The 27,962-nt window shown below is 41.4% G+C and overlaps 1 protein-coding gene across 10 annotated transcripts in view; it reads right to left on the reverse strand.

Moving 5' to 3' along the window:
• The window catches only part of LOC139547015 (leucine-rich repeat flightless-interacting protein 2-like), a 63,737-nt gene extending 43,617 nt beyond the window's left edge, over positions 1-20,120 (reverse strand). For 5 of the 10 annotated variants that reach the window (XR_011669305.1, XR_011669304.1, XR_011669303.1 and 2 more), the window contains exons 1-2: positions 19,473-20,119; positions 9,115-9,201 (exon numbers count right to left, since the gene is read on the reverse strand). Coding sequence is in view for 7 of the 10 variants with exons in the window: in XM_071356054.1 (XP_071212155.1) it covers positions 9,115-9,201; positions 19,473-19,562 (177 nt within the window). In the remaining 3 variants the exon portion in view is untranslated. Of the gene's footprint in view, positions 1-9,114; positions 9,202-19,472 lie in introns of all 10 variants that reach the window. The other 5 variants (XM_071356051.1, XM_071356049.1, XM_071356052.1 and 2 more) reach the window with 4 other exon arrangements.
• Between the last annotated feature and the right edge of the window lie 7,842 nt (positions 20,121-27,962).

Genomic DNA, 27,962 nt, shown 5'->3' on the forward strand with positions numbered 1-27,962 from the left:
TGATGAAGCTGGCTCTCATGAGGACCGCCACAGGAAAGGAAGACAGAGTTACCTCTGCTGCAAAGTATAAGTTCATTAGAGTTAGCCTCAAAAATTGCAGCCCAAATAAATTCTTCAGAGTTCAAGTAACAGACATCTCAACATCAACTGTTCAGAGGAGAATGCGTGAAATCAGACCTTCATGTCTAATTGCTGCAAAGAAACCACTACTAAAGGACAAGAAGAATACTTGCTTGAGCTAAGAAACACATGTAATGGACATTAGACCGGTGGAAATCTGTCCATTGAACTGATGAGTCCAAATTTGAGATTTTTGGTTCCAACCACCATGTATTTGTGAGACGCAGATCAGGTGAACGGATGATCTCCGCATGTGGATCCCACCGTGAAGCATGGAGGTGGTGGTGTGATGGTGCTTTGCTGGTGATACCGTCTGTGATTTCCTTAGAATTCAAGACACACTTAACCAGCATGGCTACCACAGCATTCTGCAGCGATACACCATCCCATCTGGTTTGCTCTTAGTGGGACTATAAATTTGTTTTTCCAACAGGACAATGACCCAACACACCTCTAGGCTGTGTAAGGGCTATTTGACCAAGAAAGAGTGATGCATCAAATGACCTGGCCTCTACAATCACCCAACCTCAACCCAATTGAGATGGTTTGGGATGAGTTAGAACGCAGAGTGAATGAATAGCAGCCAACAAGTGCTCAGCATATGTGGGAACTCCTTCAAGACTGTTGGAAAAGCATTCTAGGTGAAGCTGGTTGAGAGAATGCTAAGAGTTTACAACAGCTGGCAAAGGGTGGCTACTTTGAAGAATCTCAAATATATATTTTGATTTGTTTAACGCTTCTTTGGCTACTACATGATTCCATAAGTGTTATTTCATAGTTTTGATGTCTTCACTATTATTCTACAATGAAGAAAATACTAAAAATAAGAAAAACACTGAAATGAGTAGGTGTCCAACATTTATATGGGAATGCATTTTTTTTTTTACTACTTAGCATTTAAAATTCAAGCACATTTTTACAAGATGATAATGAAAGTAGAAAAACAGTACAGGAAATACATTTAAAAAAGCAAGTAGCAACAAGCCTTCCTTCTGAACCTGAAAGATCTATTGAAGCAGCCAGGGTAATGGAGGAGGAACCAGGGAAACAAAGGGAAAGAAAGAAACAAGTGACATTGGGATACAGAAAGAGAATAGAAAATAGATAGACCGAGAGAGAAAGAAAATAAAAAATAAAGGAAATCTGTATTCGGTATGTAAAGCTACATAGGATAGAGAACAGTACAGTAATTAGAGTAAGGGCCACAAAGAGACAGGTTATTGCTAAAAATAATTCTACTTCCACCAGCTCTGCTGAGATTGGGAGAAGTGTCCAACACATCGCATCCGGAGGACACTGACGCAATTCTGATCTAAGTATTTTTTTAAATAAAATAATTCACCTTTATTTAACCAGGTAGGCCAGTTGAGAACAAGTTCTCATTTACAACTGCGACCTGGCCAAGATAAAGCAAAGCAGTGCGACACAAACAACAACACACGGTTACACATGGTATAAACAAACGTACAGTCAATAACAAAATAGAAAAATCTGAATACAGTGTGTGCAAATGAAGTAAGGCTATAAATAGGCCATAGTGATGAAGTAATTACAATTTACCAATTAACACTGGAGTGATAGATGAGGATGTGCTAGTATAAATACTGGTGTGCAAAAGAGCAGAAAAACAAAAACAAATATGGGATGAGGTAGGTAGTTGTTTGGATGGGCTATTTATAGATGGGCTGTGTACAGCTGCAGCAATCAGTAAGCTGCTCTGACAGCTGATGCTTAAAGTTAGTGAGGGAGATGTGAGTCTCCAACTTCAGTGATTGTTGCAATTCGTTCCAGTCATTGGCAGCAGAGAACTGGAAGGAAAGGCGGCCAAAGCAGGTGTTGGCTTTGGGGATGACCAGTGAAATAGACCTGCTGGAGCATGTGCTACGGGTGGGTGTTGCTATGGTGACCAGTGAGCTGAGATTAGGCGGAGCTTTACCTAGCAATACATAGGTGACAGCCAACGAGAGCATACAGGTCGCAGTGGTGGGTAGTAATTGTTTGATATTGTAATTTGTATGATTTTTTTTTTATTGTCCATTTGGACAACTTAAATCTATATTCTGCTTTTCCAACTTACACAAAAAATGTTTTTACAGGCTTATGAATTAATTAATTATGAAATGCATTAGCGATTGCAATCACCAAATGAAGTCGGATGAACTCAATATGCGTGGTTCCTTAAAGTGTTTGAAGAGTCTTCTAAATAGCCTCCAGTTTACTTGTACAAACTTTTTGATCTGGTCTTGGTGGACGCCTACGTGAGCAAATAAGCAAACCAAACAAGATACTCCTACTGATCTGGGTCAACTACCGGTTTCAATCGTCTGTTCTATACATTGTACCTTTGAGCTCCGTCTACAAGCTGCGACTGCTGAGACAAAATCTCTCCCCCCAATACCAAGCCAACAGTGCTCCTCATACTTTAAATACTAGAACAGCCATATGCCAACTCCCCCTGCCATTTGATTTTGTCATTTAAAAAAATCTGCCATTTCGAAAGCAATGTCCTCCTCCTTCTCCGACTTCTAAACAGTTGCATTTTACATTGCACTGTTGGCAGAATTCTTAAGTCACGAACAGAAAAGTATTGAGAGCCTGTTTACCAACAATCGTGCACGCGACCTTACGACTACATTTGAATATCGATGATGAGTAAGGAGATTCAATTTAGAACAAAAGTGTAATGATTAGGAAAAATTGTGAACACCAAGAAGACAGGGGAGGGGAGGTGCACCATGTTGTCAATAAATCAACTGGCTAGTTTGCCTGTGTGTAAAGAGAAGGGTGGGCTGTACATTGATCCTGCTGGTCTGATTGGATAGAGCGAAGCGATCTCCATTCAATCGCTTCATATTTCACCCGATCACTTCTCATCACGTTTCGGTCTGATCATTGACATTTCTGCTGCCTCCTGTTAGCCTGCTACTATGATAAATCAATAGGTGAGGATGTTTGCTAGCAAGCTATCAATAAGCATAATATCGAATATGCGAAGCAGGGAAATTAGAAGAAACACTGATGTGCATTCAGACTGAATAACAGCAAACTTGTTTGCCCCGCTGTAAATTGAGTACAGGTCACCCACACACAGGTCACACACAGCTCCAAATATGCAGAGATCAGTATTCTGACAACATCTACTTAAACCCTATTCACACGGACTAGTATTACTAGAGAACGTTTGTTATGTATTTATTACCACAGAATGTCTGTTATTCCAGAAGGGACCCCCCCCCCCCAAACTGCCCTGTGTAATTCATTTAAAAAATATATATATAAATGGACAGTTATGACTGAAGCCTGGAGTTTCTTTTTTCTAGGCATGAAGATATTTCAACGGGCGACAACCGGCCACACCGATAGCTCAAGCTTGGTTCCCAAGTTTTTAAACCATACCAAACCATCTTTGAAATAGTGTCACCATAAAATTTGAATTGATGAAGTATCATTATAATATTTTAGCGATCCACAGTAGATGACGTCCTAAATGGCCCCCAGTCTTCAGATGTGATTAACAGCACACCTGCACTTGACATGCATTTAATATCCAAACATTTAGCTCAATTGTGTGCTGCTTTGCAATCTAACAGGAAGGCTTGCATTAGGCACAATATTTTTTTAAAGCATTTAGCAAAGTTCAACTAACCAGCACATAACCTAGAAACAAAAGCATTCACTGTGAAAGTTGATTCATGTAGGCCCTTCATACAGTTGAAGTCGGAAGTTTACATACACTTAGGTTGGAGTCATTAAAACTCGTTTTTCAACCACTCCACAAATTTCCTGTTAAAACTATAGTTTTGGCAAGTCGGTTAGGACATCTACTTCGTGCATGACAAGTAATTTTTCCAACAATTGTTTACAGATTATTTCACTGTATCACAAATCCAGTGGGTCAGAAGTTTACATAAACTAAGTTGACTGTGCCTTCAAACAGCTTGGAAAATTCCAGAAAATTATGTCATGGCTTTAGAAGCTTCCGATTGGCTAGTTGACATCATTTGAGTCAATTGGAGGTGTACCTGTTGATGTATTTCAAGGCCTACCTTCAAACTCAGTGCCTCTTTGCTTGACGTCATAGGAAAATCAAAAGAAATCAGCCAAGACCTCAGAAAAACAATTCGTAGACCTCCACAAGTCTGGTTCGTCCTTGGGAGCAATTTCCAAATGCCTGAAGGTACCACATTCATCTGAACAAACAATAGTACGCAAGCATAAACACCATGGGACCACGCAGCCATCATACTCAGGAAGGAGACGCGTTCTGTCTCCTAGAGATGAACGTACTTTGGTGCTAAAAGAGCAAATCAATCCGAGAACAACAGCAAAGAACCTTGTGAAGATGCTGGAGGAAACAGGTACAAAAGTATCTATATCCACAGTAAAACGAGTCCTATAATCGACATAACCTGAAAGGTCGCTCAGCAACGAAGAAACCACTGCTCCAAAACCGCCATAAAAAAGCCAGACTACGATTTGCAACTGCACATGGGAACAAAGATCGTACTTTTTGGAGAAATGTCCTCTGGTCTGATGAAACAAAAATAGAACTATTTGGCCATAATGACCATCGTTATGTTTGGAGGAAAAAGGGGGAGGCTTGCAAGCCGAAGAACACCATCCCAACCGTGAAGCACGGGGTGGCAGCATCATGTTGTGGGGGTGCTTTGCTGCAGGTGGGACTGGTGCACTTCACAAAATTGGTGATTTCACTTGTTTATTAAAACATTTTTAATTTTTTTTAAAAGTTTTTGGTCAAGAATGAAAAGCGTTACTTAATTTTTCAAGAGTATATAAAACACGTAAATACTTAACTTGCCTCGCGCAGCGCAAGTCCATTAATCAGATGAGTTACATTCACACAATAAGCTTAGGTACTGTACCTCCCGCTTCACGTCCCAACTAGCTTCCAACATACCGAGCTCACCTTTCTATTTGGAGGGGTCGCCGGACGCCCACTAAGGGCAGCCCGGATCCCCCTCCCTGCCAACCGCCGCCCGGCCGTCCTGCTGCTGTCACGATGCAAACGTAGTGTGTGCCATACAGACGTCGCCAATGATGACGGCCTGGCTTGCAGATGGGATCAGGGAGGTTGAAAGTTCCCAGGTCAGATGACGCTACAACGACGACCTGATGATTCAGGTTAGCGCTACTGTACAGATACAGCTAGTAATCCACTTCTGGCTTGAGAGTTTCATCCAGTTGAAAAGTATATCTCCTATAGTTAGCATCCGGACAGTAGCAGAAAGCATAGCCACCCTCTGCTCGTGTTGTTCAGACTCAACGTCGTTGGAGCAAACCACTGTTAGTCAACTAGAGGCTTCACTAACGAGCACAGACCACTAAGCTCCTTTGAGGCTTGGATTGAGGGTTTAAACTACACACAAACTTCCTGACCAGACTAATCTGGACACTGACTGTTAATCTGTGTTAATTGAGTCACTGACTCAAAGCCACAAGAGGGTAGAACATATTTCAAACATTGCTTGATAGGGGGAGATGGTTGAAATGGTTTAGTCAACTTCCTCAATAGTTGGTCCAGATGACGCACCTGCTCATGTCTATACCATAACACAGGGACGGTGCCATTTGCTCAACCACGTGTCTTTTGAGTGTCTCATAGCTGGCATTTTTCACATCTAAAATGGGACAAATGCTAAATATAATGACAAACTCACAGAGGTGGGACTAAGTCACTATTATTCAAGTCACAAGGTCAGAGTCGAGTCCCAAGCAGAACGGATCGAGTCAAGTCCAAGTCGTGCATTCTAACAGCATGTCACAAGTCAAGTAAAAACAAATATCTATAGCCTACATGCAATGACTTTGTTCAACTACAAATCTTTGTCTATTTATTGAGGCTACACCACATTTTTACTATGAAATACATTTGAAAACAAATTCCAAATGCAAACAATCAATGTCAATTTTGACATACCAAAAGACCAGTAGGCCTATGCTAGTAATTGTTGCTTGATGCACTAAGGCTGGTGAGCTTTCAAAGTAAACAGTTAATATTCTTGATTCTTGATTTTTTTTAGCATGTAATCGAACCCACAAATGCTGATGCTCCAGATACTCAACTAGTCTAAAGGACAGTTTGATTGCTTCTTTAAAATCAGCACAACAGTTTTCAGCTGTGCTAACATAATTGCAAAAGGGTTTTCTAATGATCATTTAGCCTTGATAATGATACATTTGGATTAGCTAACACAATGTGCCATTGGAACACAGGAGTAATGGTTGCTGATAATGGACCTCTGTACACCCATGTAGATATTCCATTTAAAAGAAAAGCAGTTTACAGCTACAATAGCCATTTACAACATCTACACTGCATTTCTGATAAATTTGATGTTATTTTAAAATGGACAGAAAAATTCATTTTCTTTCAAAAACAAGGACATTTCTAAGTGACCCCAAACTTTTGAACGGTAGTGTGTGTACACACACACACACACACACACGACTGATAAAAGGCGCTGTAAATATAAAAAAAATAAACATTTGCCACATTTATCTATTACAGAAGCTTGAAGCATACTTCTAATGTGTATGTGAGCTAAACATAGAAATGATTAAAGTATAAAGATAATGTTACTGTCCACACTACAACAAAAAAGGTGTGATATTTTACTTGAAACATTTAATTGAAATACATAGTATCATCCAGCCTGGGTTTATATGAGCATACAGCGCATTCGGAAAGTATTCAGACCCTTTCAATTTTTCCACATTTTGTTACTTCACAGCCTTATTCTAAAATTGATTAAATAAAAATCCTCAATCCACACAATACCCCAAAATGACAAAGCGAAAACAGGTTATGAAATGTTCACACATTTATTACAAATGAACAAAGTTTAATTGCATAAGTATTCAACAGTTTGATATGAGACTCGAAATTGAGCTCCGGTGCATCCGGTTTCCAATGACCATTCTTGAGTAGTTTCTACAACTTGATTGGAGTCCACATGTGGTCAATTCATTTAATTTTACATGATTTGGAAAGGCACACACAGCTCTATATAAATGTCCCACATCTGAGAGTGCATGTCAGAGCAAAAACCAAGCCATGAGGTCGAAGGAATTGTCCGTAGAGCTCCGAGACAGGATTGTGTTGAGTTAAAGATCTGGGTAAGAGTGCCAAAAAATGTCTGCAGCATTGAAGGTCCCCAAGAACACAGTGGCCCCCATCATTCTTAAATGGAAGAAGTTTGGAACCACCATGACTATTCCTTGAGCTTCCTGCCCAGCCAAATTGAGCAATCGGGGGAGAAGGGCCTTGGTCAGGGCGGTGACCAAGAAACCGATGGTCAATCTGAGAAGGACAACCATCTCTGCAGAACTCCACCAAGCAAAGACCATCCCTACGGTGATGTATAGGTGGCAGCATCATGCTGTGAGGATGTTTTTCAGCAGCAGGGACTGGGAGACTAGTCAGGCAAGAGGGAAAGATGAACGGAGCACAGCAGAGATCCTCCCAACAGGGTCGGGAGAGACGAAGGTAGAGTCATGCATCCTCCGAAACATTACCCGCCTAACCGCGCAGCTTAACCCGGAAGGCAGCCACATCAATGTGTCAGAGGAAACACCTTCAACTGGTGACGGGGTCAGCCTGCAGGCACTCGGCCTGCCACAAGGAGTCGCTAGAACGCGATGAGCCATGTAAAGCCCCCCCCCCCAGCCATAACAACACAACGGCCACGGCTGGTTATGGCACAGCCCAGGAATGAACCCGGGTCAGTTATAATGCCTCCAGCACTTCGATGCAGTGCCTTAGACCGCTGCGCCACTCGGGAGGTCCTCCATTTTCTTTTTTTTTATACATTTGCAAACATTTCTAAAAACCTGCTTTTGCTTTGTCATTATGGGGTATTGTTTGTATATTGATGAGGGAAACAAAACTATTTAATACATTTTAGAATAAGGTTCTAATGTAACAAAATGTGGAAAAAGTTAAGGGGTCTGAATACCTTCCGAATGCACTAAGCTGGCAACTAGATAGAATATTCTGGAGCACATGGTACTAAGATTAGACTAATCTTATTAAGAAATGATGGGTCCAAAAGGCAAAACTAGGATCCCTTATTTCCTAGATCTAATGATAATATTCTTGGCTGTTGATTATACTCATGGTGTTAAAGGGATAATATGACTTTTTGGCAATTCATTTTTGTGTGTCTGTGTGTAGTTTGAAGGTAGTTTCACAAGCGATTGCTAAATAACATTAGAGAAGACTTAGTCATTGTGCTAACACTAGTTAGCAGTTGTGCTAAATATATGTAGTTAGCAACTGCGCTAACGCTAGTTAGCAATTTCCTTCAAACTGCACGCAGACATAAAAATAGTATCCATGACTTCATCTGACTGAATAAGTGGAAAAAGGGCTTAGTTGCCAAAGTCTCGCACTATGACTTAAGAGTGTAGGCTAATTTGTTTGGTAGAAATTACCAGCTGTGCATTCTAGTGCAATGGAGATTATGGTACACCATTAACACTGGTGACCACTGGACCCACCCTGGCACAGGACGTTTAAGAATGAAACACTGTTCACAGTAAATGCCTTTTGTCTTTAATTACATTTACATTTAAGTCATTTAGCAGACGCTCTTATCCAGAGCGACTTACAAATTGGTGCATTCACCTTATGATATCCAGTGGAACAACCACTTTACAATAGTGCATCTAACTCTTTTAAGGGGGGGGGGGTTAGAAGGAATTTAATAACAGACACCGCTTCCCGACCTGACTCCTTGGTCATGTGACATGGGTCATGGTGCCTAAAGCTTGGGGTAGTTTTGGGATTAAGTCTTTGTAAGGTACCTTACTACATCAGGTCTGATTTTGTCTGTCATTATCGAACTGTAGTTGTTCTGTAGTTATGGATACTATGTGCATGCATGTTTGTGTGCATGTGTTCTATGTGCTCTATAACATAAGTGTGTACATTATGTGTGTATTGGGGTGTAATGTAGTGCTCTTTAGTTATACCTCCTCCTGTTGTCTCTCCAGCTCCTTCATACGGATTTCTCTGGCCTCTGCCCTGGCCGCCTTCTTCAGAGCAAGCCTGCCCTCTGCCTAAGTTAGAGAGAAAGATGAAAACAGGGAGAAGGAAATGGAAGATGAAAAGGGAGCAAGGGAGAACGAGAGAGATCATTAGTTTAGCATGAACTCCAACATCTGTGAATGGAGAGGATGAACATGTCACCAGAAATCATTTTCCTAGACAGGGCTCATGTTCCCAACAGTTTGACTACAGTATGTTGCAATGCACTGCTGGGAAATTAACCACGTCGACTTCCATTAATATCAGAACATTGCTTATTTTGTAATATTCTACAGTATATGGCACACAATGATTTAGTCTTTAAATACATAGGAAAGGCAAACAGACACATTCAACCTTTGATAATAAGGTAGGTATCATTTGGAAGGCTGATATGTGAGTAAAATAAGCGGCTATCAAAAGGGAGTTAGACTCTTTAAATAAATAATGTATTACGGAAATAATCGTGTGTGTATTCCGGTTTGTATATTGACGTGAAATGTTTAAGTTTTATTAGTCGAATGTACAGGATACACATGGTATACACAGTCCAATGAAATGCTTACTTGCAGGTTCCTTAGACAACAATAAGAAATAATAAAATACCACCTCTGGGATTAATTGAAACGCCGACTGCGAGCCAGGCCTAATCGCCCAACATCAGTGCTCAACCTCACTAATGCTCGTGGCTGAATGGAAGCAAGTCCCCGCAGCAATGTTCCAACGTCTAGGGGAAAGCCTTCCCAGAACAGTGCAGGCTGTAGCAAAGTGGGGAACAACTCCATATTAATGCCCATGATTCTGGAATGAGATGTTTGACGAGCATGTAGTGTATTTACACGTGTTTTGGGGAAGGAGGGATTAAGTGTTTAAATTGTGCAGTATGCCAAGTCTGGTAGCAGCAGTTGCGATGTGTGTTGCGTATGTGCGAAGGTGCCGAGAGTCAGTGCAGGTGATCAGTCCAGTTCAAGTGTTCAGTAGCCTGATGGCTTGTAGAAAGAAACTGTCCCGGAGCCTGGTGGTATCAGACGCATGCTCCGGTACCATCTGCCTGACGGTAAGGGATTGAACAGCTCATGACTGGGGTGTGTGGGGTCCTTGATGCTGTGGGCCTTCGTCAGGCACCGTTTCGAGTAGATGTCTTAATGTTGTACTGGGCCGTCTTCGCCACCCGCTGGATGGCATTGTGGTCTTGGATGGAGCAACTCCCGTACCAGGCTAGATGAGATGCAACCAGTCAGGATGATCTCAATGGTGCAGTGATCATATTTGGAGAGGACCCGGGGTGGCATGCCGAGTTTCTTCAGTCGTTTTAGGAAGTGGAGACGCTGCGGTGCCCTTGACAGGACTGGTGGTGTTGCTGGTCCATGTCAAGTCCTCAGTGATGTGGACGCCGAGGAACTTAACTGCTGACTCTCTACTGCATTTTTTATTGGTGTGCATTTTTTATTGGAAGTTGCTAACATTGAGGGAGAGATTGCTGTTCTGGCACCACAATGCCAGTTCACTTACCTCCTCCCTATAGGCTGACTCATCGTTGTTGGTCATCAGGCCTACACCCATGGTGTCGTCAGCACACTTGACGATGGAGTTGGTGTAGTGCAAAGACACGCAGTCGTGGGTGAACAGGGAGTACAGCAGAGGGCTGAGCACACACCCCTGGGGGGCCCCTGTGTTAAGAGTCAGTGTGGAGGAGGTGTTGTTGCCAATCCTCACATCCTGTGGTCTGCCCATCAGGAAGTCCAGGATCCAGTTACAGAGGGTAGTGTCCAGACGCAGGGCTTGGAGGGAACAATAGTGTTGAATGCTGAACTGTAGTCAATGAACAGCTTTCTCAAATTGGTGTTCCTTTTGTCCAGATGTTCCTTTTGTCCAGCCTCAGAGAGCGAAAGCACCTGGTTGTGTTGTCTGCCTCGAAGCGAGCATAGAATGTGTTAAGCTCGTCTCGGAGTGAGGTTTCAGTGGGCACTAGACAGCTGGATTTACCTTTGTAGTCCATGATAGTCTGTAGTCCTTAACACATGCTTTGCGAGTGTGAGTGGCAGAAAATCAATTCAAGTTTGAGTCTGTATTGTCTTTTTGCATCCCTAATGGATTTGTGGAGCTCGCACCTGCTTGTCTTGTATGCTTTGCGCGCCACCAAGTCATCAAGGTTTGTTCTGCTGACATTGAATGTGGCAGTACGGGCTCTCATCATGGCACGGATATCTCCGGTCATCCAGGGTTTTTGGTTGAGGTATGTCCGGATTGTTATTTTGGGTAGAACAGACATTTCCTAATGAAGCTTGTGACTGAAAATGTATACTCCTCAATGTTGATGGATGAGGCCTGGGTGGATGAATCTTTGAACATATTCCAATCAATATTCTCAAAACAGTCCTGCAGCATTGTGTCTGCCTCCTCTGTACAGAACCGCTGTTGGTAGCTCGCTCTTGAATTGATGCTTGTAGGTGGGGAGTAGGAACAGGGAGACGTGATCTGATTGGATGTTTGTATGTACATGGTCCAGTACGTTTCCTCTCGTGGGGCAGGATACACATGTGATATTTGGAAGAATGTTTTAAAACGTGCTTGGTTAATATATCCCACGACAGTAAAGACTGCTTCCGGGTGAGAGGATTCTTGCACAGTTCGCGGAGTGCCACCTTGATGTTTGTTGTGGCGGTATGTACACAGCTGTGATAACACACGTGAATTACCTCAGCATATAGTGGGGTTGGCATTTTAGCATTAGAAACTCCAGGTCAGGTGAACAGGAGCTTGAGATGTTGAACTTCAGTACACTAAGAATTGTTGATGAGGAAGCATACGCCTCCCCCTACTCTTACCAGAACCTGTCTTTTGATCCATACGGAAAATGGAAAAGCTGTCTGGTTGAATAGCAGAGTCGAGTGTAATGTCTGTAAGCCATGGCTCTGTACAAACAAAGAAACAGCATTCCCTGATGTAGCTCTGTGATTGAAGCCTTGCTCCGAGTTAAAAGTTAATTTTCTAGCGATTGGACATTAGCCATCAGAATATTAGGAAGAAGAGGCCGTGTCGCCCGTCGGAAAGCATTGTCGTGGGTACGGCCATGCTTTGTGCGTGTCGCATGCAGTTTGTACTCATGCGTGTTGACTTGGATCCACTTGAGTGAGAGCAGGGCCTTTTCCTTCAAAGTGACAGTGTTAGAAAGCGAGAGCGCAAGAGTGTGAGAGAGCGTGTGAGTAAGCACTTCCTTCCTGTCCCTGGGGCTGTCAGAATGTCACTGTACAAGCTTGCACAGAATGCTCCAACGCCTCCTCCCTCGCCCGTCTGCGTTTCCCCAACTCCGGACCACGTGTTTAAAAAAAAAAATCATCGTCATTCACTTTCTTCTACAGAAATGTAGGGTGACATTTGGTATTTTATTAGGATCCCCATTAGCTGTTGAGAAAGCAACAGCTACTCTTCCTTGGGTCCACACAAAGCATGAAATATGACATAATACAGAACATTAGACAAGAACAGTTCAAGGACACAACTACAAATGTAAAAACGGGACATAGAGATTGTGTGTATGTATTGATATGTAGGCTATGTCAAATACGGGAGAAGCGTTTTGCAGTGAGGTGTTGCTTGATCCGGTGTTTTTAAACCAGGTTTGCAGGTTTATTTGAGCAATATGAGATGTGACTTCCATGCAATAATGGCTCTATATAATACAGTACGCTTGTTTGAATTTGTTCTGGACTTGGGGACTGTGAAAAGACCCCTGGTGGCATGTCTGGCAGGGTTAGCGTGTGTGTGTCAGAACTGTGTGTAAATTGACTATGCAAACTATTTGGAACTTAACAACGTTTGTTACAAAAAGTGATGCAGTCAGTCTCTCTTCAACTCTTAGCGAAGAGAGACTGGCATGCATAGTATTTATATTAGCCTTCTGATTACCATGAAGAGCAAGATGTGTCACTCTGTTCTGGGCCAGCTGCCGCTTAACTAGGTCTTTATATGCATCACTTGACCACATGACAATAATAAAGACAAAACTAGAGCCTGCAGGACTTGCTTTTGTGTTCCATACAGGCAGTAGTGAAAGAGAACGCTCTCCCTGTCGTGAAACATACCAGACCAGTTTATAGTCCACTGTCTTGACCTGTGAACTCCACAATGCAACTCTAGGCCCTGTTGAAATGAGTTCTGCCTTCCTAGTTTTCTTGAAGTAATGACTGATCTCACACAATTAGATAATATGAAAGCTAGCCCAGCCGTCACCTATTCAACAGTGTGAGATCAGCAATTACTTTCAAGAATGGAGAAGGATGCATTTTCGATTGGAACAGAGCCTTTTTTTCTGTAACAGCATACACCACTGGTAGAGGCCATAGAGTACCAATGAGGAAAGGTGGATGACATAGTAGTGGTTTAGAGGAATGTAAATGTCAGCTATTGGAGTTTACATTAGATTCCTGCAAGACCATCCGCCTCAGTCTGTTCTTGAAAGCATCTGGCAAGGAATAATTTTCCAGAGAAGTGGAAGGCTGCCTAGTTCCTACCAAGCGAGACCCACTTCTGGGAAATCCCTTTCTGATAAGTGGTAAACAGCCATGAACAACTTGTAGCGATGCCAAGAATGGGTTCATCAGGATCATTGGTGGTCATTAATTTAATAGTACTACACTATTTTAATGTGTTTTTAAAATGGTGTGATAGTTGCTCCCTCAGTTAATCACTCCTCAGTGTACTTGTAATTCTAAAGCAGAGTGTAGGTATGTGTGTGTGTGTGTGTATACGGTCAGTTCAAGAAAGAAGATTAGTGGATCTTTCTCTTTGGCATGCCTTTACTTCTCCGATCTCCAGTAAGCCACGTTGATCTTTCGTTAGCTCCCAGGGGAAAGTAGGAGTTACATAGAGAGCTCCGTGGCATGAGATTTCTTGTTAGCTTCAGCCTTAAAATCCCACCCGAGGGCAGTTTTCCCTGTGAGCCCTGTGGTATAGCAGTTGTCATTACCATTAGCCTAGCCTATCCCCTTTAAGTCCCACTCTGACCACAAGTGGCTCACAAGCTAAGGACAGGGTCATTCCATTTAGTTTCAGCAAGCCATGACACCCACCATCTCAGATTGTTCTGAAATGGTTTCTGTAGTTACCCGTTTCTAAGATAAATGTTCTTTCAACAAAATAATGTTTCAGGAATGTTTTAACTGAGAATTTAAGCCAATTGATTGTACCAAAGTTGGCCATTTAAACTTTAAGGATTCTTATAATGTTCATTAAATATAATACCTAACATCCGATTTGGACCAAACCACTTCTTAATGACAGACGTAATGAATCCAAATAAATGGTCAAAAGTCAAGGAACAACTGACCCCCTCATCTTTATCAAAACACAGTCAGTGCAGCCATAAAACGCACTATATGCAGCCATTAGTCATTAGTAATAGCATCTGCTAATACTAGTCATTACCTCAAAGCATTACTCTAACCCCACCCGGCTACACGCCCAGTCACATACAAAGTAATCCTGGAGTCAAGTTTTGTCGCCGAAGAGAAGGTAATAACGTTGCAATTTCACAACTGGGTAAAAAGGAACAGCTGAAACAAGTTGATTTACATCTAGTTTGAACACTAATTGTTAATTCAAGTACTGTAACAATTACAGGAAGGAAGTTAGTTATTTATTTTTTATTTTTTTACAGCGGTTTGAAGTGGCTTCTTCCATGCTGAGCGGACTTTCAGGTTATGTCGATATAGGACTGTTTTACTGTGGATACAGATACTTTTGTACTTGTTTCCTCCAGCATCTTCACAAGGTCCCTTGGTGTTGTTCTGGGATTGATTTGCACTTTTCGTACCAAAGTACATTCATCTCTAAGAGACAGAACGCGTCACCTTCCTGAGTATGACGGCTGCGTGGTCCCATGGTGTTTACACTTGCATACTATTGTTTATACAGATCAACGTTGTACCTTAAAATTATTATTATAAAATAATAATAAGCTCAACTCATCTTAAAATCCTTGTCCTACATAGAGATCAAATTCAATCAGCCATTGTGTGCAGCAAGTCAACATTTCACATGCCTTTGCTTGTAATGATGAGGGGATTGATTAGGCAATATGCCACAATAACCTCTACAGCACTGACAGTACTGTTTATTCTTGACATGTTGCTTCTTCCTTCCTACAAACCAATCAACACAAGCAGTGAGAGATTTTGACCAATGAACTGTGCTTCCCAGGTTGGGAGGGAGCCCAGTAGAAGCAAATCAACAGGAAGGCGTTTGTGATAATCTCTACGGGTCCTGTGTGTGATGTCACCGAGAGGAAGCCGACGCACAGTGCCTCCATATATGGAGACTTCCCTTTTCAGGGGTCAGAGCAGGTTAGGTTAACTGAACCCAATCGTCCATGTCTCAACATATGGAGGAAATGTTTGAAGAACTAATGTTTGCATCTGCATGTTTGTGTGAGCCTCAGTCTGCTTCTTTATTTGGCATACTTTTTAGCTAAACTAATAGATTTGGAAATGCTGGAGTTCAAACAGGAGTGAAATGACAGCTCATTGTTAAATTGTTTAATAATTTAGCCTAATTGTCCATATGTATGCAGTTTTGAAATAAATCCCTGCATTCATCTGTGTGCGCATGTGTACGTGACTGCATGCATTTGTGTGGTGTGCCAACGCACACATGTAGGACTGCCGATTATCTGGCCTGTCCCATTGATGACAGTCAGATTAAGGAAGACGGTGTGTTGTGCCCCTCCTTGCTTCAGAGTCCCAGACTAATCCTCTCTTAACACTTGATTCACCCCCTCATCGCTCCACTGCCCCTCAGTCTGTCACTTAACGCTGGCAACTTAATCCGCGGCTTACTTTGTCTCCCAACCGCACTCAGACAAAACACACCGCCGTCAACAGAATACTTGACAGCCATCAGCACCGATACAGACACTGGCCTGGTCACAGGATGCCCTGCGTCTATATTTCCGTCCACCCCTCACGTGAATGGTATTCCTGCAAAGATGATACAGCAATCCAAGACATGCCGGTTTGTAAAGAAAGTGTCACGCAGTTGCAGCAGGACGAATGGGAACTTATTTGACCCTTTCTCAGGGTTTCAATAGTTTCATCTTCCCTCACTATCCCTTAGAAAGGCATCCCCAGGTTATTCAACCTACACTAAAGCTTTCACCTTCTACAGACATAATCCATATATCCTCACTGACAGTAGCAAGACAGGTTTTCAACATACATGCATTCAGATTACTCAAGATCATGTTCACACTTTTCACTACAACTGCAGGATGTAGGACACCTACGTAGACAGATAAACAAGATCATAATGTGACTAATTGTAACTTTTGCTAAACCCCCCCCATTTAGGACATTCAAATCTTAATTCGGGGTCTGAACTCTGGAAATGAATCAAATGAAGCTAGTACTTGATGTCGAACCATGGTCCCTACAGTATGTAGATTTTACAGGGTGACATTGAGGTCAAGAAATGAGTTGATCGCAGAATAGGCTACATTGAACAGGTGATCATAGCACACGGTTGCACCCATGATAGAAAACACGTGCGGAGATAATTTCTTCTGGATGCTCCGACGGCAGAAAAAAAAGAATGCTAGCTACTTTTAAAAACAAACCAAATGCCTTAGAAATGTGCACGTATAATTTTACAATGGCATTACACAAACAATGAAAACTCGTATGGGCTTGCACCCAGGACAATTCGCTTATTGTTTTCAAATAAAAATGACATGTGGTTCCACTACAAAAGCAGTAAGCCCTCTTGCTTCGCTTGCCAAAGGTGATCCCAAACTATTTATCTGACAAACAGCGCCCTTAAAAAAATAAATAATAATCTCTCCATTAGTCCACTGTAAATACAATCATAAGACGCAAAGGGTGTCATACCTGCTGTTTTTCTGTCTGCATAAAAGTGCTATACATCTTGAAAACTTGATTTAACATGCAAATATTTTTGGGACTGTATTTACAGTGGAATAATACAAATTAAAAAAAATACCAAAATACTGTTTATGAGTGTCCCCTCAGCAAGTGTTAAGTCTCTGTTTTGTTTATCAAATGTACGAGGTAAATCCCTCTGCATCCATACTATTTCAAAGATGTAGGCTGTGCCTCCTTACAATCATCAACACTGGGTACTATTCCAAGACTCAATTGTGAGGACACTACCTATGTAGAAAATGTGATTGATGATGGACTGTTTCATTCCCATATCCCAACCTTTGGTGTCTGAATAATGCTTCAGAGTTTCTTGAATCGAAAACATAGTGGGCTGTTTGTCATCCATAGAATATTACCACCTGTTCGTGTGGGATATGTTTTGAATGGTTCATACGAGTAACTCTGGTGTAGCCAGAAGATCCCTATTATTAATGGCATACAAATAGAGGCTTAATTCAGATCAACTGCCTCTGATCGTCAGGTTATAAGAATTAGAGGTTGACCGATTAAATCGGCATGGCCTACCCCCCACGACAATCTGAATGCAGTGTGCAGTAACAGCTGATGTTTCAGGGGCTTTCTATTTTTAAAGCCCTTGTAGCAGAATCGGCCAGCACATCCGGACTGACCTACCATCCTGTCAGAGGGCTGCCAGTGTGGGACTCGACCCAATCTGCACTTAAAAAAGGCACTGTATTTTCTCTTTACTGACTGTCTATAGCAGTTAAAGTATACTGCATTTAGCCAACTGTCCTGACACTACACCAAGCTACCTTCGAAAAGCAAACAGTCCAATGACAATTGTTTTTTAACCAAACCATAACTCAGGAAATGTGCAAGGGCAGATATAGGGAACTGCCCCTTGACACACTATTTATCAAACCTTTAAACACAACTAGCAACTTCACGTTCTGCCCACTGCACATTGACTACAGGAAGCAACGATTACTAAACTGCAGGAATGTGCAACTCCAGACAACAAAAAAAACAGACTGTAAAGTAAATAAAGTCTGCTAACTTGATACCAGAAAAGTAAAACATTCAAATAGCCAACTGCTACAGTCTTGCCAAGGGTAATGATGAAGCCGCAGTCACTAGAGTGTGTCTGGTGTGTGAAGTGAGATACAAAGTTCATGCAACATCCGGTATGAGTCTGAACAGACCACACTTCCTTCTATTCAACAGTGGTGTTTCTACCGTGGTGCATTGCAGGTCCCATTTCTATTAGAGGGACCACACTGGTGAAGTACTACACCCTCTTGTCATGTACTTCTAAAAACTGCCTGAGCTGTATTACCAAAAGAGTCTTAAGATGGTTGGCTTGGTACAGCATGATGATATGACCATTTAAGAACCAGAAAGAGTGTGCGTTGGCACCCTCAGAAAGTCACCATATGTAGGGGGTCCAATCCAAAACAAATATTTTGACCAATGGGTAAAATAATAGATTCATTGGTGTTGATAGCCCTGTAAGAAAACCAATAGTTCGAACCGCACGTCTTGATCATAATCCATTCAAAAGTTATTGGAGTTTTTACCCTTGTAGAATGTCCAAAATTAAAATGACTAAATCAATGGAGGCCAGAGAAAAATAAATAAAAGTGGTCAAAAATCTGGAAAAAAAAATAGTCAGTTAGGCTGGATGCTGAGCGAGAATTAAGACTGACAACCAGTTCAACAGTATCTTTCTTCTAAAATCCAGAAGAAACAATAGTGGGGCTCCCAAGTGGCACAGCGGTCTAAAGCACTGCATCTCATCGCAAGAGACGTCACTATAGTACATGGTTCGAATCCAGGCTGTATCACATCCAGCCAAGATTGGGCCTAGGAACACTGCCTTGTTCAGGGGCAGAATGACAGAGTTTTACCTTCTCAGGGGATTTGATCTAGCAACCTTTCGGTTACTGGCCACCAATAAGAAATACGATTTTTTTCTTAACGGACTTGCCTAGTTAAATAAAGGTTAAATAAAAAAATAGTGGTAAGATAGATATCCATTTTGAGACATGACAATAGTATTTTCATATTTTAGTATACATTTGAGGACATTGGATGCACCTGAGCTCAACTTAGTGTCTTGGCAAAGAGGTGTGAATACTTACAGAAATATCTAATTTATTTATTTAATACATTGTGTGTAGATAATGTAAAAATGTAATCAATTTTGAATTTAGGCTGTAACACAACATTTAGAAGATATCAAAATATATTCCTGCCAGCTTGGTGAAAGGGGAGGGAAAAAGATGAGCGTGAAATAATATGAATACTGTCAAGTGGACATTGGTTCTACTGACCTTATCAATAACTGTGTGAAAAATATAGGCTACTTCCCACTTCCGTATAGTTCTCTAATCAAAAAAACGTACCTCTCTTGCAATGAGATTAAGGGTATCATCCTCGGCCGTCGACCTGTCCTTATTGGGATTCCTTTTACGTCCGTTGCCCTGAGTCCCCATGTCTTGGTTTCTGCCCGGTAATTAGGCTACTGGTCCAAATCGTTGGATGTAGAAGAGAAATCCAAAGCACGTCTCGAGAAAAGAAAGTACAACTAGCCTGTCACAATGTTGGGAGAAACATTTGTTAAATCACAAATGACTAGGCAAACCGCTCGTTACCGCTCGCGACATTGGTCATTGGGTTACATCCGTCTTCAAGACCTCTTCCTGTGAAGTTTCTATCCAAACGCTAAATTGGACATTTCTAACAAATGTTGCAGTCGTTTGTATCGAATCCGCCCATTTGTAACACGTGAGCTGCCCAGAGGAATTCACAAATAGTTGAGTACCTGGTAAACACGCATAATAAAGATATATTGACTGGCAATATATCTATTCAGATATGGAATCAAAATAATTTAATAGGCTATGTAAGATTTTTTTAAACATAAAAATGCTATAAAAAATCTAACCTATTTTTAATTGTATCTTTGTAAATCCACTTGGTTAACACGCTTGGACAGAGACGCGATGCTGTCAGAGCAGCCTTTAAAGTAAATGCATGCTTGAAATGAAAGGCTTCGTATGGCGGGTGTGACGCAAATTCTTTTTCCGGGGCTCATGCAGGCAGCCACCAAATTGCCATGGGACTACAGCAGTCTCTCACACCCTCGCCACTATTTTTATGATGAGTTTTGAGCGCTAAAAACAAACCTTGTCGTGTACTTCTTAAAGGCAAGGACTATGACAAATGGCTATGCATATTTCACAACAATAACATTATATTTGATCCACTTATGTTCAAAAGTCCCCATTTGTTGTGAAAATTATGTTCTATAGAATATTATTATATTTTCTTTCCCTTCATGTCCTTTCAATTAATTTCCTATGAAGTATTTCAACAGTGATTGGGTTAGGCCTATTTGTATTTATTTGGAATTATATAATGTGCTTTTCAAGTAATATTCAGATTGTAGACTAGCCATAAACACAATATGGTTACATTGTAACTTAAAGGGATACTTTAGGATTTTGTCAATGAGGCCCTTTATCTACTTCCCCAGTCATATCAAATCAACATTTATTGGTCACATACACATATTTTCAGATGTTAGTGCAGGTGCAGCAAATTGCTTGTGTTTCTAGCTCCAACTGTGCAGTAATACCTAGCAATAAATAAAACAAATACACACCTAATTCAGAAAAATGTAAAGTTCTATAGAATGAGCCATGACTAGATACAGTATATACATATAAAGTGGGTGAAACAGTATGCAAACATTATTAAAGTGACCAGTGTTCAATGGCTCTATGTACATAGGGCAGCAGTCTCTAAGGTGCAGGGTAGAGTACCGGGTAGTAACCGGATAGAACAGTGACTAAGGATCAGGGCGGGGTACTGGTGAAGCTAGTAGTGAAGCTGTTTCTCAGTCTCTCTCAGTCTCTCCGCACTTGAACTGTCTCTGTCTTTTAGATGGTAGCGGGGTGAACAGGCCATGGCTCGGGTGGCTGATCCTTGATGATCTTCTTGGCCTTCCTGTTACACCGGGTGCTGTAGATATCCTGGAGGGCAGGAAGTGTTTCCCTGGTGATTCGTTGGGCTGACTGCACCACCCTCTGGAGAGTCCTGCGGTTGCAAATGATGCATTTGCCGTACCAGGCAATGACACAGCCCGACATGATGCTTTCAATGGTGCATCTGTAGAAGTTTGTGGGGTCTTAGGGGCCAAGCCAAATTTATTCGGCCTCCTGAGGTTGAAGAGGCGCTGTTGCGCCTTCTTCACTATGCTGTCTGTGTGAAGGGACCATTTCAGGTTGTCAGGGATTTGCATGCCGAGGAACTTGAAGCTTTTAACCCTCTCCACTGCGGCCCCGATGAACACATTGATAAAAAAATTATATCTCTGCATGCAGTTTGAAGGAAGCTGTTAACTAGTGCTAGCGCAATTGCTAAGTTTAGTTAGCATTAACTCGCAAAACTACCTCTAACTTCTTTCATACTGGACACAGAGACATAAAAACGTCATAATCATTGGCAAAATCCTGAAGTATCCCTTTAAATTCTATTGATTCATGGTTGTTCCTCCATAAGCCAAACTGTTGCCTAATTGTTGATACATGTTGCCTTATTTGACTATTATCACTATAGGAAGTCAATTAAATACATTGAATTGATCATAGAAGTAATACAACCCAGACAATAGCATATTTAGAAGTGTAGTTAAAGTTTTTGGAATCTGGAACACTGTCCATAAACTTGGACATTTCTCAAAAAGTTTGGCTCATAAATCTACTTGACCTACAAGCAATGCCTTCCTCTGGTGTTGGTCACATGTCTTGCAACGAACCTGAGAGATATCTAGACTTGAGACATCACTGAGTAGACACAGGGTTGACCATTGAACAACTCGAGTTTAGTTGTCAAGGACTTGTTTCACTACATTAGCAAAAATAGGTTTATTTGTTTAATAATTTTGATATAATTCCAATGCAATATCACCATACCTGTTTTGCAGGGTAAAACCACACATTGTCCTTCAGGCCTGTCAGGATTTGGCCAGGATTGTTCCGGGTTTTGGCCACTAGATGCCCCCATTGTGCTTTTTTGACCCTTTTGTTTTCCCTTGTTTCCAGTTATTATTTGCACCTGTGCCTCGTTTCCCTTGTATGTATTTAAACCCTTAGTTTTCATCAGTTCTTTGCCCTGTGTTTGAATGTTAGCACCCAGCCCTAGCGATGCTGTGAACATTTGTTGCTCCAGTTGGACTCTCTTGTGGTACTCTGTTTTTGTTCTCGTTTATTTATTTTTGATTATCTTTTGAGGCTTTTTCCTGCTGTACCTACCACCTTGTGGATTTACCTTTTGACTTGGAGGATTACCTTTTTTCTCTTGGAATTACTTTTGTTGTTGTGGATTTATATTTTTGCCTGAAGAACTTTCCTTTTTACTTTATTAAAACACCGTCTCAAGTACTGCTGTGTCTGCCTCATCTTCTGGGTTCTGCCGACTATTAGTGGCTCAGTTTGCTAAGTGACTGTTTCTCACACCTGAGACCCGAGTTCGTAACCGGGTCCTGACACAGGCCAATATTGGGTTTTATATAAATCTTTCATAACAAACCACATAAAACAATCAGGCCATGCAAGTGTATGAGGTTTGCTGATGGTTGTGTACACATTTTTGTATAATCAACAATAAAGTAGTAACCACCCACTGGGCACACATTGAATTGATGTCTGTTCCCAGGGGGCAGTCAACTGACTCACTTGTTTTTTGTATTTTACATTGAAACATCCTTCATTGTTGTAATACAGTGCATTCTGAAACTTTTTCCACATTTTGTTACGTTACAGCCTTATTCTAAAATGGATGAAATAGTTGTTTTCCCTCATCAATCTACACACAATACCTCATAATGACAAATGGCAAATTAGGTTTTTATGAATTTTGGCAAATTTATAAAAAATAAACCTGAAATATCACATATACATAAGTATTCAGAACAAGCTTGGCACACCTGTATTTGGGGAGTTTCTCCCATTGTTATCTGCAGATCCTCTCAAGCTCTGTCAGGCTGGATGGGGAGCGTCGCTGCACAGCTATTTTCAGGTCTCTACAGAGATGTTAGATCGGATTCAAGTCTGGGCTCTCATTCAGAGACTTGTCCCGAAGCCACTCCTGCATTGTCTTGGCTGTGTGCTTAGGGTTGTTGTCCTGTTGGAAGGTGAACCTTTGCCCCAGTCTGAGGTCCTGAGCGCTCTGGAGCAGGTTTTCATCAAGGATCCCTCTGCACTCCCTACCTCTGAGGAAGTACAGTTCCCGCTCAGCCCAGTCAAAACTCGCTGCTCTGGCACCCCAATGGTGGAACAAACTCCCTCACGACGCCAGGTCAGCGGAGTCAATCACCACCTTCAGGAGACACCTGAAACCCCACCTCTTTAAGGAATACCTAGGATAGGATAAAGTAATCCTTCTAACCCCCCCTCCCCCTTAAAAGAGTTAGATGCACTATTGTAAAGTGGTTGTTCCACTGGATATCATAAGGTGAATGCACCAATTTGTAAGTCGCTCTGGATAAGAGCGTCTGCTAAATGACTTAAATGTAAATGTAAATGTACTTTGATTTATAATGGAATAAAACAGAACATTTTAGTTTCTCTTAGAATAAAAACATTACAGTGTAACAACAGTTTTAGTAAGTAATATGCTACAGTCAATTTACAACTTCTTCTGACAAAGTATAAACAAAGTAATATCCATTTTTTTTGTGTGCACGTGGGACAGAGGAAGAGCAATTATTACATTCAATCACTCTTCTTCTTTATCCTCATCACTCAGTTCATTCAAATTCAATTGTCATGCATTTTGAAACTTCCGTCCAACAACTCCGAATCGCTTTTGCATGTGCTCCAAAGGGATAACCTGAAATGACATGATATAGGTTAATTAAATAATTGAAAGGAACATTTAGATCATTTATTAGCCATGTGGATATAAGTATTTTAGGCATATCATGTGAATTAGGACTCATGTAAAATCATTGTCAAAAGCGCAAGAGATACTGTTGCATGACAAACAGGTGCTGTTAGATTACAGTATACTTTACCTGACAGTTTGGAACAGTGTAAACCATACTAAATAAAGTTGAAGTAATATCAGAAAGGTTATTCTATGAAGAAAAAAATTGTAAAGCCTTTAATACAGCACTGCAAAGTTGAAAAACAGCTGGATTTGTGAAATTGCTTCATCTGACATTTTGCAGTTGCATGAGGCTTGGTGATGATAGAATAAGTAGGATATTAAATGAACACTTAAATAGGCAACAGAAGCTGGAACAGCATAGGGCTGAGTGACTCACTCATTCCTGGCTTTCGTTCAAAATAAGTTATATTATAATGCAGGGTTAAAGACACGTTCTTTATGATTGTCTTTAGCATGCAGTCTCTCCTCTCACTACAGCTACTTTTGTTTGAATTATTATGTGGATTATAATAAATTCATATATTTGTAGGGGTTGATGCATTTTTCATTAGGGTACATCTGGTCTGTGATATTGAGTTTGAAACGTAAAACTTTAGAGTACTTAAGCATCGAATACATTGCAAGTTTGCCCTGTTTTGGCCATTAGGCTACACTTTACAATAGGAGAGAAACAAAATGGTGCAGTTTGAGGCCATGTGGTGGAGAGTGATGCAGGTGCTGGAGATGGGGGTGTGAGAATGCGGGTCTGGCCAGGTGTGATGTAGTTGTCGTTTGTATGTGTATGTTTTGTACTGTCTAAAAAGATGAAATAAAATCTTACAAAAAAATCTAATAAGGAAAAATAACAAGCTTGCAGCACGTGTCCTATTATTGTCACGTCCTGTTCTGTTTCACCTGTTCCTGTGATTGTCTCCACCCCTTCCAGGTGTTGCTGATTTTCCCCAGTGTATTTATCCCTGTGTTTCATGTCTCTCTGTGCCAGTTTGTCTTGTATGTTTAGTCACGTCATTCAGCGTGTTTTTCCCGTACTCCTTTTGCTATTCTCCTTTTCTTGTCCTCCCGGTTTTGACCCATGCCTGTTTCTGGACTCTGCACTCTCTACCACAAATGGACGCAGCATAAGCTATAAACTTTTCATTGAGAAACCACTGTAGTAGCCAATATCAGGGTGACAGTCACAGTAAGCACAAGCATACAATGCATGAAGCAACAGCACACCGATCATAAATACTTTTAATCAAAAATAAATAATCGTCAGTTTTATAACTGAAAATGTACAATTATTTGTGTAAAACTAACATTGAAATATGTCTCAGACTCAAGCAGAAGTCCAAACTCTCACGATATGGTAGCTCAAATGTATGGTAGTTGGGTGGTAAGAAACGGAAGAAAAAAAAAACACTAAATCAAAACCGTCTAACCTATAGCGGAGCGCTTTCGACACACCCACTCCTTTCCACACGCCCACTACTTTCCTTTTCGACACACCCACTCCTTTCCACACACCCACTACATTCCTTTTCGACACACCCACTCCTTTCCACACGCCCACTACTTTCCTTTTCGACACACCCACTCCTTTCCACACGCCCACTACTTTCCTTTTCGACACACCCACTCCTTTCCAAACACCCACTACATTCCTTTTCGACACACCCACTCGCCCATACTGCACTTGTAGCTGCTCTCTCTTTGTCTCTGGGGAACAAGTCTTGTTTTTTCTTTACCACTAGTATTGTATTTAGCTTGACTTCTTTCTTTACTGTTTCTTCAGGTGATATCAGAATTTTCTTTGGCTTTATTCTTGTACAGCCTAGTTGTTTCAGAGGGTGTGTTAGAGGCAAAGTCAGGTGCAGGAGAGTGGTGTGATGTAAACAGGCACACTTTTATTTTAGTTCCAAAAATGAGAGCACTACATAAATCAAACGCGCTCAAAACACGGAACATAACAAAAGTAAAGCGCGTAATTGGACACCACAATAACATGAAACAATTACACACAACACATGATGGGAAACAGAGGGTTTAATACAAGTAGATTGATTGGGGAAATGAAAACCAGGTGTGTATGGAACAAGACAAGACAAATGGAAATATGAAAAATGGAGCGGCGATGGCTAGAAAGCCGGTGACGTCGATCGCCAAACGCCGCCCGAACAAGGAGAGGAGCCGACTTCGGCGGAAGTCGTGACAAGTTGGTGTGGGGTATGTACAATGAATTAATATTGTGGACTGCTCTACAAGGCTGGACTTTGGTTTGATCTTCACCTATAATCAGCTAAATTAGAGAGACAAACCATCATAATTCTGCACATTCTTTCCTGGCTTCACATTAACGTGTGCCCACTTGTGTGCTTGTGAGTTCTTAAACTAAAACTACAACACCAGATATTTGGATTATATGAGCGCTGGCTTTGTCTGTACCAGTAACAGTGGAGTATCCTGTGGTTGTCCCTCCTCTCTTGATGGTGGAGAGGACTCAAAGGAGAGCATCAACACGGACCGGTCCCCTGGGCAATCAACACTGACAAGAGAGGCCAGGACTTGACTTACGATTCAGTAAGGATGAGTTTAAGGGCACTTTACCCACTGTAGGCTGTGAGTACACATACGTGATGTAAAACTGTGTCATTGGTAGTACTATGGTTGCTGCAAGTGTATTGGTATCATATTAATGGCTATTTCAGCATTATGGTCATAGCTTTGGCCACATAGCACTATGTGCATATTCGCCTGGCATTTTCTTTCAGCTGTGCAATTTTAGCATTTTTCTGGAACTTGTTTTTTCATATACTGTAGTAGTATCTTATTTCAAAACCACAAGCTAAGTTGTCCCTAGTATATTTTTTTGCTAAAAATGTATTTATTTCATAAGGTTGCCAAAGTAACTGCTTATAATTTCCTGTATGTATCAGGGGATGTGGTATAAGTTTCAGTAACATTTTAATACTGTCACTGGGCTCTACCTCAGAGATCTGGTTGAAGAAAGTTGCCTCATAGGGTAAGTTACTGTATGTCTTTATTCTACCTGGTGTCACAGTATATTCTGTCCCCCCCAGGTGCCTACCTCACCCAGGTGGTATGTCTGAATGATGTCACACTTCGCTTTGAGATCTGGGATAATCCGGAGGAGCCCACGATGCACTGGTGGTGTACGATATCAGCAAACAGGTAAAACTAACACGCACATGCACAAATGCACACAAACACACACTGGATGTAGATTGCTTATACCTAATGCATGCCCTGTGTGTGTGTGTGTGTGTGTGTGTGTGTGTGTGTGTGTGTGTGTGTGTGTGTGTGTGTGTGTGTGTGTGTGTGTGTGTGTGTGTGTGTGTGTGTGTGCGTTTACGTGCATTCGTGTGTGTGTGTGTGCACGCGTGGGTGTGTGTATTTAGAAGAGCTTCATAAGGTCCCCAGGTTCCATCGGGATGGTTCTACTAGGGAACAAGGGGGACCTTTCAGAGCTGCGCCAGGTGACATTACAGGCACTGTACTCACTGTATACAACAACACACACACACAAATACATGTACACACTCTTGCATAGTCACACTTGCACCCACCCTCATAACACACCCACATACACTGTACATGTAACAGCACACAAACACATTCACACAGACTATAGGGAGACTGTAGGGAGTCATACATATGTCCCACGGGGATATTGCCAGCATTCCTATATGATGACCATTCTGACATAATCATCTCCCATCTCACAAACCTATACACATTGTACTCTACTTTCACAATGGTCACCACGTGACAGCAATGCAACTTCCCACTCATATTCAATTACTATTTTATCCTCTCTATTTATTTCATAGGAAGGACATAGTCTTGCCATTGACTGAGGCTTGCTTTTTATGGATTTTTATATATATTATAATATTTCTCAATTTCTGTTCTTTGATATTCAAAATTGCGACATAAAA

The sequence above is a fragment of the Salvelinus alpinus genome, chromosome 20 (genome assembly GCF_045679555.1).
Source record: "Salvelinus alpinus chromosome 20, SLU_Salpinus.1, whole genome shotgun sequence".
Classification (NCBI taxonomy): Eukaryota; Metazoa; Chordata; class Actinopteri; order Salmoniformes; family Salmonidae; genus Salvelinus; species Salvelinus alpinus.